The 17,739-nt window shown below is 36.5% G+C and overlaps 1 protein-coding gene across 1 annotated transcript; it reads left to right on the top strand.

Annotated features, from left to right (window-relative positions):
• Positions 1-962: 962 nt before the first annotated feature.
• On the top strand, positions 963-15,756 carry LOC131060810 (uncharacterized). The gene is made up of 3 exons (XM_057994226.2): positions 963-1,370; positions 1,511-1,877; positions 15,444-15,756. The coding sequence occupies exons 1-3, from the start codon at positions 1,239-1,241 to the stop codon at positions 15,722-15,724; spliced, it is 780 nt and encodes a 259-aa protein (XP_057850209.2). The 5' UTR covers positions 963-1,238; the 3' UTR covers positions 15,725-15,756.
• Positions 15,757-17,739: the final 1,983 nt, after the last annotated feature.

The raw sequence follows: 17,739 nt of genomic DNA, 5'->3' as shown, positions 1-17,739 counted from the left end.
CCAATTTGACAACCTGTTTGCTAACTCATTGCTTGATCACAAATAATGACTCACTTCAAATTCATCGAAAGTTTCTAAAAGCAGTTTGGCAATGAATATAAACTTACTCAACTTCCATGCATGGATCTCCTCTCTTTTAATTGCATTAATGATTATTAGAGAGTCCCCTTTGAGTTGGATTTTCGACAAGCCCATGTTTTTTGCCATTTTTAATGCTTGAATAGGTGCCCGTGCCCTTCATTATTTGTCCCTTCCGAGATTTTAGAAGCACCAATCACCAAAATATTGCCCTCCCAATCTTGCACCACATACCCAACACCAGAACATCCAGGGTTGTTCTTAGAGGCTCCATCAAAATTAATTTTATACCACCCTGCCTTCGGTTTGGACCACTCCACCTTTGTCACCTTGCAAGAATCCAGATGAGTCCAAATAGGTGACAATGAATAATTATATTTTATATCTATTTGCTTCATATACCACTCAAAAAAGGCTATATTTTTGAAAATTTCAACATATTTCATCAATTTAAAGTTAAAGACATTTATGCTCAAATGCAAAGATTAAATTATATTATATTTAAAACTTTAATATATAATTAAATATATTCATTTTCAAATGTAATGATTCAATTATATTATATTGAAAACATTAATTAACACGTGCAACATATTTTTAACTTATGTTAAATTCGGTTATTTGATTTTAACTTTTAAACATCATTTAGAACCAAGACTTGAAAACAATCCCACAATTTTATTTATATTTTATCAAATAATTTTATAAAATTTAATTATATTAATAATAATTATTCTAACAACATTACTTTAAACTAACTAATAGATTAGATATCTGACCCAACTAAAACATTTGCAATTCATCACTTACTACATGTTATAAACAATTTTTTCAATTGGCTCTTTCATATACATTAGTTGTTTATCTATTTCTCGAAGTGATACCCTTATAAACTTCATCCCATCTACTACTGTAGGTAGAATCCATAAAACGAAAATTTCTTTTGACAGGCTCTTGGGATAAATATTTTATCCAACGACAATTCCCGGCTGAGAATGCCTCTGGGGAGTAATTAAGGCGGCATTCTAGACAAGATACCAATTTATTTTATTTGAGTCATTAGATTGTCCTCTCAGTTGTAATCATACTTACGTTCCGGTAGAATTGTATGCATTGTGTGTGCTAGTTGAGGTGATTTTCATTATTTGTGCATTGGGAGGATGCATTTGACACTGGCAATGAGAGTTTCAAGTGCCGGGGTTGGAGGGAGAAGAGTTTTGTGCCTCCCTACTTGCCCTTCCGTTTTCCCTTCCTCTTATCTTGTCTCCACCAAAAATGGACACCTTTCACTTGTAACTTCTTACTCCTCGGCCGGAATTTTAGTTTCTAGGAACGCAACTTTTTTTCTTAAATTTGGACTGTCCATAACAAATTTCATATGTATTATGTTGGAAAGAAAAGAGTATTGAATGTGGCGTATGTTTGTTTACAGAAAGCAGCAGCAGGCACTAGGAGCAGGCGTGTGCTTGGTAAAAGCACCTTCACTTTGAGTAGAGCGCAAAACAAAGAAGCACTTGCTCCTGCGGAGGACGATGATGAAGATGAGGATGCGGATGAGTATGAGTATGAAGATGAGGATGAATATGAGTATGAGGACGAATATGAGGATGATAGAGAAACAGGGCAATGGAAGGCTAATCAGCCTACTGGCTTTGGCCATGGAAAAACATATGATACTTCACTTGAGGATAAACTACTTACAGAAGTTGAACAGAGTCGCAAGGCGAATAGCAAATCAGACAAACATGCTAGAAAAGTAAATGACGAAAAACAGCCCAAGGAACCCATAAGACACAAAGGTATGCAACCTTTATTTGCATTTCTACTTATCAGTGCTTTCATTTATTGTCTCTCTTCTGGTAGTTTGTTTTCAGTTTTGGCTTTCCAGGAGAGTTGTTATATGGGGTTTCGTTCTACCAGTTTACTTTCCTTGTGTTATTGGACGCCATGTTAATTACAAATATGGCAGCAACATTATCACAGAAAATGAAATTGTAGAAGAACTCGTTGATTTTATTCAATCAAAAACAATACATACTTATAGTTGCAATATATCTCAACAACTTCCTATAATTTTGTTAAACACTTTGACAGCTAACTGGAAACTCTTGACAACAAGCTGATACAGGTCTATTGTTCTTATTTGGCTCATACTCAAACTCCCATGACAGATAAGTAGCACATATACAACACATAACAGTTATGAGTAAATTTCTTACCCCACCTTACAAATACCTGAATTTTGATGGACTCTTAACATGTCTCTACATGGTACAAACTGTTTAACAACATAAAACAAGACAAGGCATTATGTAGAAGCTATCCTTTGAAAACAATTCTCAAACCAGTAAGAATCAAGTTGCTCCCCAGCTGCAAGTATAGTCACCTAGCTATCACCCAAGTTCCCATTATCATTGGACACCATTTGCACATGAAGTGTCTCATCACCCTTGTAAAGGTATAATGCTGAACTTCCAGATTTTGGATCTCCCCTGAACGATTGGATGCCAATCCTCACATTTATGTCTCATAACCCCCAATGAGGTATAGTTTCTTCGATCCAAAAGCACTTCAGACTATTGAATATCTATTCATCCTCTATTGCATCCCATTCCATCTTCAAAGTGGTTGCCTTTTAAAAATAGGGCAAGTTCTTCATCTTTAATGATTTCATCATCACCATTAATATCTGTTGTTCTTCAACAAAAGCTGATCAGCTCTTCTTTGTGGTAGGCTACGAAGCAACAGGCTTCTTCACAATAATCTTTGGCAGCTCCTTTTTCACCTTAGGATACTGTGGCAAATACAAATTTTGCATTTGGTATTGCCTCCTTTATGGCTGGTTAGGTTCCTTCCACTCTTCTACCATGCCACATTGAGTGTAGTTTGTCTCTTAACCAATTACAGCTCCTCTTGATGGCTTTTGGATGGATGTGAACATTCAACAATTTTTATGCAGATGACAAACATTGGGAAATTATCACTTCCACTCTTCTACTATGCCACATTGAGTGTAGTTTGTCTCTTAACCAATTACAGCTCCTCTTGATGGCTTTTGGATGGATGTGAACATTCAACAATTTTTATGCAGATGATAAACGATGGGAAATTATCACTTCCACTCTTCTACTATGCCACATTGAGTGTAGTTTGTGTCTTCACCAATTACAGCTCCTCTTGATGGCTTTTGGATGGATGTGAACATTCAACAATTTTTATGCAGATGACAAACATTGGGAAACTATCACAGCATTAAAACAATGCTCTTAGCATTCCTATTGGATGTTTCTACATTTGACAAATAGCATAAAGTTGCATCAACAATAGGTTGAAGCAAAGACTAATACAAAATGGCAGGATTTGAATGACATCTCTGATACCAAATTAGAAATATAAACCACAGAAAATGGAACTGTAGAAGAATTTGTTGATCTTATTCATAAAGAAAAAAAATGCATATTTATAGTTGCAATATAACTCAACAACTTCCTATAATTTTGCTGAACACTTTGACAGTTAACTGGAGACTTGTTGATGTGTGTTTTAGGCACATAACATTACAGAATAAATTACCAAGATAATTTACTCTCTCTTGAACAAAATCACCTCAGATGCTAAGAATGAGATCAACTAAAATGATTCCAAGGTTTCTACATGTCAGGTCTTGACGAGTGGGTAACTCAATGGTCGATGTGAATTGCTGTGTTTCACTTGGGGACTTACGCAAATGTTTGGATTATCATGAATGATGCCGAATAGGTATGCTGACAACTTAAGATTTATCAATATGACTCTAGATTTACTTCTTACTAAAAAAGGGCAAAAGGAATAGGGTTCAGGAAATCTATTCTAAGCCTACGAATGTAGGAAATGATGAATGGATTTAGTGGAATCAAACCAGGCAAGGTCTCACAATCAGGTATTGACACAAGCTTAGTGCAATCGTCTAAGGTATACTTAAAGATTTTCAGGCTATCACCATCAAACGTTGACACCATCCAAGTTGATGCTTGTCCAGGGACGCGTAATAGTTGAAGTTAAGCTTACTTAAATTCCAGTTGACCACACAAGGCACACTTACAAGCGGTAAGAGGCTAGTGGTATGGATTAAGGATTCCACACAAATAAATTCAACAAATCTTCCACTCAATAACATACATGAAAATAAATTCTAATCTAACTTGGAGGAATTAAGAACCATGAATTCAAAGACAACATTTGAAGAGCAAAATTACCAACAATTGAACAATGATTATGATTCAAATAGCTGCAGCATATACCAACAATTCTACAAAAACTCTCTCTTACAAATGAGAGACAAGGAGGCATATATAGAGTCTCTTACAAAATGGATGGCCAAGATCGATCTAAGATCAACGGCCGAGATCATGCCAACAAAACCCTAGAATTGCCCTAATTAGGGTTTACATAAAAAATGGTGCCACCAACATATGGCCCAATGAAAAGATACCTAGTCATCAAATAGGGAATCTTCTAGAAGATTCCTCCCTGCATCTCTCTCTCTCCTCACATACTCCAAGAATCTAGCCAATACTGAATCTAACTCCTCCATGGAAATGCTAGGCAAGGTATCCTGTTGTAAATCAATCATGTCCAGTGAATCCAAGCAAGCATCCAAAGTGTTTTGCCAATCTGGCATGAGCTTCTGCGAACTATGAACATGAATCAACAAAGAGACCAAGTCGTCTATCTGACTCTTCTTCAAAGAGTCCAACTGGCAAAAATACATAAACTTCATCTCGTCTCTTAATTCGGCTAAGTGTGAACCACTAGCATCACTAACATCAACACCCAATAATTCCTCAATTGAGGCAAGGATCTTCATCTGAATGTCCTGAATTAATCCTTCCATCTCCATACAATTCGACTGGGCGTTCTCATAAGTTGATTTCTTCACGGCTAATGAACAATACCAGCCATGGAAATCATATCTGTCTCCACTGTGCACAATGTTCTCACTGACCAAGGTGGAATTAGGAACCTTCTTCAAAGCCTGGAGGCGTGGAATAGTCTTCTCTTGAATAGGCCGGAATTCTTTCCAAACTCCCTCCAAATACTGGATTCTGAATGCGAGCCCTGTTGTCCTATCATATGCATGGACAAACTGAGTAAGGAAATCATCTGCCTACTTTCTTGTATTCTCAATCCACTTTTCTACCTCTGAGAGTGTACCTCTCTCTGCCTCACAGTGTGAATGCATTCCATGGTCAACTGCAATAGGGGAAATAAGGGTGGGATCTTCACCCCTTATCCCTGCAATATACTCTCTAAGTTTGATATTCTCTTCTCTGTACCTTTCTTTCTCCGTAATCTCTTTGTCTAACCTTGCATCGATTGCCTTGAGGTTTTCACCAACCTCCTGAAATTCTTGCTTTCTGGATGTACGACCAAGGGCAACTGAAGTGATCTGGAAATCCATAGGAGTAGCAATGTCCGCTGTCACGCCTACAATAGGAACAACAATCTGCGCAATCCGCATTCCTGTCTCATCTCTAGCTATATGCGACAAAATCTCCGCTCTAATGGGCTACTTCTCTTTAGCACTCCTAGCTAGGTAGTCATCAATATCATCAATAGGCTGTACCTCTATCATTTGTTTACTTTTCTCCATACTTCTCATCAGCCATTCATGAATAGCGGCCATCTCCATACCATCATCGAGACACATTTCTCGATCAAGTCCTCTCAACGCCGAGATAACATCATCATTATCATCAAGATTATTTCTGGTTAAATCATATATTTCATTTCCCAAACTAACTTCCAAAAGGACAGTAGGGGATCCCGACTGATCATCATTCTCATTAGGAGGTGCAGATGTTGCTGTGGTATGGTACTCCTGAATATTCTCTGGTAGTATCACTGTTTTGGAACACTGCTGAGTCTCCTTGTTCTGTTCTGTTACTTCAATCACTTTGATTGATGAGACACTGGGAGGGGGTGAAGGAATGATAGGCGGAGTGATAGTCTTTTGTTTCTTCTTCACCTCCTCAATCTTCTTCCCTCTGGCCTTGACTTCTCCTGGCGTGTTCTTCCTTCTCTTGGGAGCTTGACTCTCTTCGTCTGCATGAATCCTGACATCACTGATAGTCCTCTGAGACTCTTCCGGCTTCATCCTTTCATAAGTGAAGGGAACACCCATATCAACTAACTTGTTCATCTGTATACCCACCCATGCACGGAAGAAATTCAAGACCTCTCTCATCAATATATTCAGGTCAATCTCTTCTGACTCTGACCAATTTGGCAATAGGATTGCTTTCTTCATTTCACTCTCATACTGTGGATGTGTATGATCTTTGTTATCTAACGCTTGATCAGGAATGAGGAAAAGTCCACACTTCCTCATAAAATCCATTGACATTCTGTACCACATTCTTCTCTTCACTGCTTGCTCGTCCATCAGGTTGGCCCAATAATCTTCTACATCAACTTTGTGGATGAACTTCTCTCCCCTGATCCTTCCGACCTCCTTGTTTGGATCAAATCTTATTCTTTTCTTGTATGTAGCAAATCGATAGAATGCAAGCTCTTCACTCGCAGTGCTGGTGCCTATGGCGGACTGACAAACCTCTGATGTCTTCCCAATTGAAATAGGGAATGTCATGCCTGTCTTGTGCTTCTCTCTGAATAACATCGAACTCTAGAAGCTGTCTCACCACTTCCAACAAGATCATTCTGTCAGTCGGATACCTAGGAAGTCTGTAGGGTTTAGATTGAAACCTATGAATCCTAAGGTATGTGAAAGTGGGAAACTGAATATACCATGATCCATATTTCTCTATTAACTCTGTTGCCTCCTTGGACAATCTTCTGTGGATTCCGCCTTGCAGCATCTGTGTGATGTACATAGTGAATGCATCATTCACTCTCTTATAGTCTTCAATTCTATACATGCTCAGCTAGGGGTAGCACTCATGACTCTGGAATTGTCCTTGCCCATTCCCAATTTCACCTTTGCATATTAATCCTCTGTATGAAACAAACCGTGCAAGCAGGTATACCAGGTAAGAAATCATGGCGAATGACTTGGACCGCTCTGCATTCCTCAGCTGAAAATCTTGATTGTCACTTATAATCTTGGACCAATTTACTAGTGTTCCTCTAAGACAATCCTGGATGAAGTAGAACATCCATCCATCGAATATTGCTCCTTGCAGCATCCCCATCACTTTGTTGAGTAGGAATATCAAATCACTATACTCCTCCTTGAAATCTATGCACATGAGTGTCCTGGAAGCCTTGGAATGATGAGACCTAGGCTTAATCATCCACTCTTTATTAATCAAATTCTTGCATACACCCATCTTCTTCGTGTATCTTTCTGTATATTCATCCTTGGTCATATTCTTCATGTCTGTTCCTCGTGGAATTTCGAACACCTCTGCAATAGCATCCTTAGCAAGGTAGGCGATGATAACGCCCTTAGGAGTCTTGATCATTCTCGTGACCGGATCGTAACATCGTGCACATTCCAGGATAAGCTCATTGCACTGTATGGACTGTGGAAATCTAGCGGCATGGAAAATACCACTTTTCATAATGTTCGCATATGCTGGGGAAGGAACTTGATCTCTGACTCCAAACATCCGACACTGCATCTGGTCGAAGTCCAGGAAATGCATGTTTGTATCTGTGATCTCCTTCCATCTCGATGAAATCTTGAGCTCTAGATAGAATCCAGTCTACAACATCTTCAATAGTTCTTTCCTTTCCTTATATCCAGACTTCGACATTGCACCTGTACGAAGCTCGAAGTTAGACTTAGGAAAATAAATAGTGCTCTTAGTAAAATTCTTGACTTTCTAAAGATTTTAGCTAATTAGAGCATGGAGTTAGGAAAATAATCCATACACTTGGTAAATTTTAACAATTAAGTTCAAAGTGTGACAACACTAAGGCATGGAAACCCTCTATAAAATTCATTAATACCTCCTTATGCTTAGAAAATATGCAAGCTAAAATGCAAAGGAGTATACTGGATCAACGATGACTAAGGAAAGGTGTGAAAGGTTGTGTTTTCACACAAAGGTATGTCTGAATACACCTTCCGCAGTCAACAATGGAGGTCAACAATTCTGAAGACAACCTGAAAATCAGACTTTTAAAATATGTTGCAATCTTAAAAAATGTGCATAAACTCGATAAAAATCAGTTTTAATGATGAAAACAATCATATTCAGGAATGTAAGTGTGGCTGGTAAAAAAATAATTTCTGAGGACAAGTCTGAAAATTGATTACTTCAGACTTACCAGCACCTTGCAAAGTAGTTAAAAATCCCTGAAAATGATGAAAAATGGCTAAGGAATCAGCTCGAAGCAAAATCGCCAAAGTGGTTAGGTGGCTGGAAATGAAAATTTCTGAGGACAACCGCCTAACAATGGAGTTTTCAGACCTGCAACAGCGATAAGATGGTTCTGAAAATGCACAGAAAACTCCACAAAACACCTCCAAATGCAAATTGCCTAAGTTGGAATTGGTTAGGCAACAAAAAACTTAAGTCTGAAGATTAATGGGCAGTCATTAATGGAGGTCAAATCTGAAGCAAACCTCAGATCTGAAGCGAATCAGCGAGCTGGAAATGATGGCAGCCACCAAGCATGCACGAAATTTATCAAAATGTGGCATCGAACCATTTCTCCAAACAAAATTGAAATTTTCCCAACTATGGCGCCATACTAAATTTCTGAAAATGTCATCAATGGCAGCCTGGATCTGCAATAATGGAGGTCTGGAATAGCAAGCAAAAAATGGAGGAAAATATCGCCCAAGTCTCCAAACACAAAATCGCCACTTTTCACCAAAAATCACCAAATTTGCAAAAAATCGCCAAACTTGGAAAATCCAAAATCTGGAAATGGTCTTTAATGGCAGAAAGGGGAATAGATCAGCAAGCTGGAAAAAATAGAAGAGGAAAGAATCCTCAATTCAACACTTCACTTCAATGCCTTGCTAAAATTCGCCCAACTTGAAGAAAAATCGCCTTTCATGGAGACACCTGGTAGATTTAATAATAAAATAATGCTAAGGCTCCTCTCTTATACTTGCTTTTACCTCTTACTTCCACCACACAAGCAATGTGGGATAAAACACTTGTATATATACTTGCTTGGTAAAAACTAACTTGCTTCTAGAAGGTTCAAAATATTAAATGATTATTGCAAGTTATTTAATTTTGCTTTTAAAATTTTAAATAATCATTAATCATTATTTAAAAGCAATTTAAAATGGGGCTTATTTATTAAAATATTGCAATTTAAGTCCAAATTAAGCCTCCAGGGGAAAATCGACGTGGGTTGGGATTGAAAAATTCCTTTAAAAATCATTTAAGTGTCAAAAATTTCCCCACAAGGGAAAATCGACCTTAGCTTGGATAAAAATCCATGCATAACTTCATTAAAAATGCATACAAAACTCCCCAGGGGAAAATCGATGGTAGTTTGGACACAAAATCCACACTACAAGCTCACTTCACTGCAAAAATCACTCCCTGGTGGAAAATCGACCTTTGTCTAGATGAAAATCTGGACTCAAAACTCATTAAAATGCTCTTAGTTGAAAATCGACTTCTGTCTGGATGAAAATCCGGACAAAAATCCGTAGTCACTTGTCACAAAACATCCTTAACTTTGTCCGCACTATAGTCCGCACTCCAGTCCACACTCCTGGTGGAAAATCGATGGTAGTTTGGAAAAATCTTGACACTTAGCCAAATTTTAGCACTCCCAGGGGAAAATCGATTCAGGTATGAATAAACAGTGGTGGAAAATAATAGCCAGTATGGATTTCAGGGGAAACCCATGTGTAGTATGGATTTTGAGTGGGGGAATGGGTTGGGTAGTCTGGAATGTGAGGGGAAAAGAACCTCTAGCATGAAATTTGACCCTCTGACCCTTGGAATAAGGATTTCCCTTAGGATTTTATCATTTAAACCACTCAAAATCACTTAGAAACTTTAAATTTAGACTGGACTTAGGTAAATTTTCCAAAAAAATGAGCAAAACGCTAGGAAAATATTGGAATAAAGCGCGAAATCAAGCTAAATAATACCTTAGGAGCGAGAAAACAACTCCAAAAGGTCTTGGAATACCTTGGCACTTTAAAATCACTGATGCGTGTGTTTAAAAACATGTTAACGCTCAAAAAGGTCAACACTTAGACAAAACTTAGGATCATTAAAATATCAACATTTGCAACTTGATCCTATAACTTCAAAAACCCTAGATGGCACTAGGCATGATCAAAATTCCGAGACTCAGGCACGGGAAATGCAAAATTGCCCACTAAGCAGCCAGAACCCTAATTTAACAACGCAAAAAGCAGGAAAAGAGGGGGTCCCCATTAGCAATGGGACGATGTGTGAAAAGGTCACAACAAGACACATCACAACAAGACTCTTGACAACAGATTGGACTGTAGACAACAAACTGGAACAGGTCTATAGCTCTTATTTGGCTCATACTCAAACTCCTATGACAGATAACTAGCATGTGTACAACACATAACAATTCAATTGAGTTAATTTCTCAAAATGTTACAACTACAATGATTCATTGGTAGTTGAATTTAGAATTAAATATATACAAGGTCGTTGTCAATTGCAAGTCCTCACTGTCCATAATTTTTAGAGAAGATTTTTCTGGTTATAAATCATTTTTTGAAATGGACATTTTGGTCCACACTATATGGTCCTTTGTCAGGTCAAATTTTTTTGATGTATTGCTTAACATGGAGTTCCTAATACAAATTTACTTTTAATAACAGATACTTAAGAGGTCAGGTCCCCAAAATAATAGCTACAAAATCCATGGAACTTTAAATGAGAAGTGACCCAAAACATTATTAAATGCTTAACACGTTAGTGATGCTATTCCCTAAGAGATTGGATAATGGGAGTCCAAGAGTAGTTAAGTCCCAAGCCTTCAACCCCATCCGGATTTTTGCTTTGTGCAAATGCCATTTCATGCCATGAAATTCTTCCACAATAATTTTCACATCTTTTATGCAATTATGATGCTTTATGGAGAAGAAATGCTTCACTTGGGCCGAATTACACACCTTTTAAAATGTTATATCTGCACCATGCTTCCTTATTCTTGTTTGAAAAAGTGATCTCATACAAAGGGTCACCTTTTAAAAACACCATTTTTCCCATTAGATGAAATCACCAAAAGCATTGAAGCAATTGTGATTTTAAATTTAATTTTATATCAACATCACTTGTCATATTTGAATATCTATAACCACCAAGTCTTAGTGCATCCTACAAGCTCTTGGATATTTATAAATTCTCTTCAATATCTAAAAATTTGCATAACCAGTATTTCAAACTTTAGATTGTTCACTCATTACTCTAATGACATGAGTGATGTGAGGGCTTGTATGCACCATTTGCATAAATCAAGCTTCCAAGTGTGTTTTATGTTCCTCGATCCTGTAAGTGTGGAGAAAACACATGTAAGACAGGGCCATTAGGGGGATGAATTACCTCTCCACTTTAGATCTTCAACCGTTAACGGGTTCAACCTAATAGCAGTTTCTTATAGTGGAAGTACTAAATCTAAACTAAGGAAAATCAAATCCACTATAGAAGCTTTCTACTTCCCATTATAATAACATCACTCTTTATTTTTTCAAGAAATGTACTACCAAACATATAATTGAATATGAGCTGCCTACTTGCTAGATGCACAATCAATTCAATTTTAGTTCACGTGGGTTGCATGCATTTGATCCATGTGAACCCATGGGGTGCATGGATATCACCACTCATGAACTTCACTGTCCAAATGAAGAGTAGCATACTTAATTGCTTCATTTTGGTCATAGGATTGAGTTGAAAGTATGTATCTAATTTTTGCACCCATACTCAAGTAGTACATTTACTTGAACCATTAAAAGAGGGGATGGAAGATTTTCTCACTTTACATTGTAACTTCTGGTTTTGTCTCCTTTCTCTTCTAGGTCTATTTCTTATTTTGACTTAGCAAAGTTCAACTAATGACATGGCAGCTTGAAAGTCATCTTCCAAACACTGGTATTCATGCAAATAATCCACAAATCCTTCGTTTTCATTAGGTTGTCCCTCATTATCAGCCTGTTGTTCATTCAAGAATTTGGACATTAAAGGTCTTGAAGATGCACCTCTAGCTGCTTTGGTGCTGGGTTGTTTCAATTATTTTCAGTTTCACTGTCTTCTTCGTGCTTACAATTATTGTTTTGCTCAGTTCTGTTTGTGTTTACGTTGGCATCATTTGTATTAACAATTGAGTCATCTACTGCTGCCCTCTAGCCAAATCATTCAAAATCTGTGCATTTATGAGTATACTTGCTCTCAGCCTGACTTCTTCAACCTGTCTCTCAACTAGAAAATCAATCAACTGCTTTTGTATTCCCTGGAGGATTCGGTGGTCTTCTTCTCAAATAATGCTTGCACACTCCTTCACTTGGTTGCATATGAAATTTCTGATTGCATAAAGCCATTCAAAGTTCAAACCCTGATACCATTGTAATGATCCGACTTTTCTGTTTCTTGTAATTTTAACGAATGATTGACGAAATGGCCAATTTTTAAAATTTCATATATTTTTTCTATTCATAAGTTTCCAGCTGACAAGAATTGCAGTATATATAAATTTCATTTCCTCTGAATTACATTAACTGGTCTAAAAATAGTGGGCCCAAGTCCAATAATACATTAGCGTCATAGAGACAATATGTTACCGGGTTCTTCTGTTTTAGCCTGGGTCTTGGTACAGGTACGGCCTTGGGTACGGTTTGGGTTCTTCTTGGGTGCCTGGGTTCTCTGTGGGTCCAGAACCTAGGCATCCAGGAAGTACCAAGGGCCGTACCCAAGCATGGTTACATAAATTAAAACCTCAGTTTCATTCTCATAACTTTTTGACAGCATTTTTAATCAGAATATGCCAATAAGCAAGCAATTAAATATCATTTCAGTTGCATTTGTGTTCTATTCCTAAGAACACGGGGTTAGTACACTTTATGTCAACATTACTGAGATTGATTTCAGTTGATTTACATTATGCATATGTAGCAGCTGTTTGCTTATGTTTTGTGGAATCACTTTTCTTGTGTTGTTAATGGTTTGGCATTTTGTCAAATGTTTGAAAAATGAAATTGAATCAGCTTCCGCTCTTAACACAGCTAGTGGTAGTGGCAATCCAATTGATTGTGGTTCAAATGAAATTGAACCAAATTTTGATATTGACCTTGATGCTTCTGATGAAGAAAAACATGAATATTAAAATCGATTATAATTTGAATTTTCATTGTGTAATGACATCTTGAGACTTGAGTATTTTCATTTTTGCAAATTATGAATTAGGTATCAAAATATTCTATTTTTTGATATTTATTGGCAATTATGGATTCATGAGTATCACTCTTCTTATATTTATACACTGATATAGTTTATATTTTATAATTTTGATGTTTGAACACACACACACACACACATGGATGTACCCATACCCATACCCAAGGGAAATTTTTTTGCCATACCCACGAATTTTTACCTGATACTGTACCCATACCTGAACTGGTAACTTAGCTAGCGTGCATTCATCATGCAAATAGTGCTGTTTGAAACTGTTACACATGCCCTTGTCTTTGCTTGAAGCTCCCTTGTCTAAGGGTCATTTGGCAACAAATCTTGCTATAGCATCAATTTCTAACACCTATGTTTGGATATCCTTCATTACCAAGGCTGCATGACTGGGTCGACATGTGTAAAAACTCCCAAAGACTTCGACTAGTAACTCCTTCATTTAGGATGGCTATACCAAAACATCAGTAACCTGTTGTAACTTCACACCAATCCTCTACAAGCATGATTACAACCCCTTATCAAACTTGCTATCACAGAATGGGTACAACTTCGCAATAATCAGAAAATGGGACACCTAGCTCCCTAAAATAGCTTAAACAACTCACTTCATTATTTTTTTTTAACCTGTAAACTTTAAATAAATTTGTAATTTCTGAACCTAAGAAGATATATCACTTCAAAGAAATCTCTTACAACATTCGATACAATTGTGAATCTTGTCTGAATCCACCACTAAATTGACAAGGAAGAATCTCCTCTCCGAAGGGTTTTTCAAAAAGTCCAATTTTCAGAATGAGAAATGAAACGACCAAAAGATGTTTAATTTCCCTTTGCAATTCATTTTTATATCCCTTCCGAACTTTTGAAAAACTTCTTACTTCATTTTGCATAAAGTGACCCCTTTTTATTTTTAGTTCACTTTTGGGCCTTGGAAAAGTCACTTTATATTTAAATGGTCACTTTTAATATAAATAATTAATTAAACCAAAGTTGCTCATAAAACAAGAATTTAAGACAACTTAGATACAATTAATTAAATATCCCTTTAATAACAACTCCGGTAGCCTATAGGGATTAATTAAATAGGATAAGGGCTTGCATAGACCGTCCCAAAGGCCTCACTCCATCATTATAGAATTGATATCTGCCTTCGATAAACATTCACAAAATATATTAGGTAATCTAGCTTGTGATCACCCTCTTGAGCAAGAATACCACATCTTGCAAAGTTAAAAGCTTCTACATGTTTGTTTGAGACTATTAATCAGATTTTACTCCTTGAGCTACTTGATATTGGAAGCATAGAGCTTTTCATTAATGCTACTACGAGTCTTTATGAGATAGTTGTTTGACAATTTCAGACTGCATACAAACCCTTCAACTGTGTCAGAATGACTATTGGAGTGAAACAGGAGTAACTGTATTTCCTACTCTCTGTGGAATGTGTATTGAAGTACTTGATAACGTTATTGAACAACACACTTAAAGAACATTTGTAGCTTACATCATCTCCTGATTGCTGTATTGCTTCAAGGAATTATATGATGATTGATGGGAAGATTCTATGTATTTTCATTCACCACTCCAATAGTGGAGCTTATAAGATAACATCCTCAAACATGTTCTATCGAAATATCTGGTGATCAGGAATTCTATCCGGCATGCTGATGTTTTTTTGGCTAATTGCATAAATTACCAATCTATTTTTTAGGCATTATATTGTTATATTTCTGTACTTAGCTTGGAGAGACATCAGGTTGTTCAGTGAGATATCATGTAAGATTTCTTGGTGGCTCCATTTTTATCTTTTTCATCATCTAGTAGCGTATTTATTTTTCTCCTTTATTTTAAGTCTTAATTGCATGTGTCAAGTTCTTCCACCACCAGGGTGCATATACTAGTGATGACTTTTAGTGTCCTATTGTGTTTTACCCTTTTCATTATGTTGCCGAGTCATTCTAAACTAGCTAGTCTGTTTGATTTGAAATCATATAGCGTTGGAGTCAATACCAGCTGGAGTGAATGTGCGAATTGGGAATCTGCCTAGGAAGAAGAATATTGCTAGGGATCTACAAGCATCTTTCAAAGGGTACCCAGGCCTTCTGCATATAAACCCTGTTGAGTTTGGAAACAAGAAGACAAGAGAACCCATTTGCAAAGGTTTAGCTTTCCTAACATTTAAGAATGAGGATGTGGGTAACAGGTATGCAAAGGATTTTGTGCCTCTCTTTTCTTTCCTTCAGATAGAAAGTAGCAGATACAACCTTGTTCCATAGTGATTGAATCATATGACTATAAAGTAACACTACCATCCCCTGAAGATCTATCATGTGCATTCAATATGTCATTTTTTAAAAATATTTGTATTTTTACTACTTTTTTTTTATCTCTCTATATCTTAGCCATGTCAGGAATGATTTTCTTGAATCCTTGCATGTCTCTCCAGTGATCTTTGTTATAATATATTTTAATATGTTGAGCACTGCTTTTACAAAACTGCATTACCCCTTTACAATCTTGAGCTAATACATTCTGTAATAAAGGTTTTACTCTTTCTTTACTGCAATAGTTCTGCAAGATTACTTTATTATCAGGTGTTATTCTTTCAGATTTATTTGCCATTGAGGGCATAGTGATGCGCTGTGCTAGAGTTTTTCATGTAAACCTTTACAAAAGTAGCCAAGTACATGAATTCTAAGATTAAGTGAATATAAAAACAGGTCATTATTCTTTGGGCATCTTGTTTCTTTCACATGGAGAAGAGTTGAAAAATCGAAAGTGGTGTACACTACCAATGACTGCTCACTAATCACGGAAAGTTATCCTCTAAAAGAGAAGTGACAATCGAATAATAAACAATATTGAAATTTTCTAGATAAATTACAATCAGCTTATATATTCATACAAATTTCAAATGTGAGGATTGCTGTTTCCAGTTGAAAATATATACCAGCGTTCATGGTTGGCAATTGATCATGTCAACTTGGAATCTTTTAAGCCCAATTTTACATTTAAAAGGGTCACCATAGGGTTTACAAGATATGAACTGCAATTTTGTATTCAAAAGGGCTAGCACAAGGCTTACAGGTTATTCAGTTATATTTTGTCCTAGAACGCAAGATACTGGAGTAAAATGGTAATAAATGTACAACGAAAGGATTGCCTCACGTTTTCTTGAAGATTAAATGAATCAGAGTCAAGCTTTTAATCAAGTAGAGCTAAATACAATGGATTTTCTCCCTCCAGCAGCTTCAGTTGCTTGACCTTATTCAGGCTATTCTGTTTGAGCATGCCATTGAGAGTGACGATTAGTAAAGAGAGTTTAAAGTGTAAAGGAATTAACAATTGGATGACAATATTTGAGAGAAATAAAAGTTGTTTTTGAGTAGAATTAATACAGATCCTTCCAAATATTTTGTGTTATGCTAATTTCAACAAGACTGAGTAAGTTGAATTTCACATGATTTTTGTTGAATTATACATCAAAATTGGGAAGGAAAGATAACTGAAAACAATCAGAGCACTGCTAGTTTCTATAAATAATTGGTTTCTTCTCAACAAGACTGAATAAGTTGAATTTCACATGATTTTTGTTGAATTATACATCAAAATTGGGAAGGAAAGATAACTGAAAACAATCAGAGCACTGCTAGTTTCTATAAATAATTGGTTTCTTCCCACATGACCAAAGTAAATACTTCATTTTTTAAGTGTAATGCTTTTGAACAGTCTGCACGTTTAGCCAAAAATGCAGAAAATATCTTGACAATAGGAAGTGCAGCAGCTGATTACTGAGTTGAGGGTTGTATTGGGCACCTACAGCATAGACTGCTACCTGAATGCCACCTAACAAGCACAAAAGGACATACACTGATTTGACAAAATCCAATGCCCTACTTGCTTTAGGTCCAATCTAGTGCTCCATCTATACATGCTATGATCTGATATGAAAGTGTAGAACACCACTCTACATGTATGTATACTATATTGTTCAGTAACAACCATGTGTAGAGCACTCTATTCAACATACATATGTGTACCATGCTTTATATATATATATATGAAAAGCTACTTCACTGTCTTGGCATCACTAATGATAAATAGATATAAACAAGGTTTAATAAAACCAATTTAAAATTCTTTTAGTATTTATCATGCATATATAGCATTGTCACTCTGATATAAGACTTAGATGGTAATACACATATAATTACTATTAATAATTGTGGATTGCTAATCACAAACATTGGCCAAACGTTAAAATGCTAGAGCTTCTAGAAACCTTAGCTCT

This window comes from Cryptomeria japonica, chromosome 10, assembly GCF_030272615.1.
Source record: "Cryptomeria japonica chromosome 10, Sugi_1.0, whole genome shotgun sequence".
Taxonomy (NCBI): domain Eukaryota; kingdom Viridiplantae; phylum Streptophyta; class Pinopsida; order Cupressales; family Cupressaceae; genus Cryptomeria; species Cryptomeria japonica.
Note: the sequence above shows the minus strand (reverse complement) of the source record. Positions and strands in the feature narration are given on the sequence as shown.

Bases quoted from the DNA above. Each gene is read 5' to 3' on its own strand.
- LOC131060810 (XM_057994226.2), top strand. From the start codon at position 1,239: ATGCATTTGACACTGGCAATGAGAGTTTCAAGTGCCGGGGTTGGAGGG. The intron at 1,371-1,510 runs GTAACTTCTTAC...GTTTGTTTACAG, and splicing joins AAAATGGACACCTTTCACTT to AAAGCAGCAGCAGGCACTAG. The intron at 1,878-15,443 runs GTATGCAACCTT...GAAATCATATAG, and splicing joins GGAACCCATAAGACACAAAG to CGTTGGAGTCAATACCAGCT.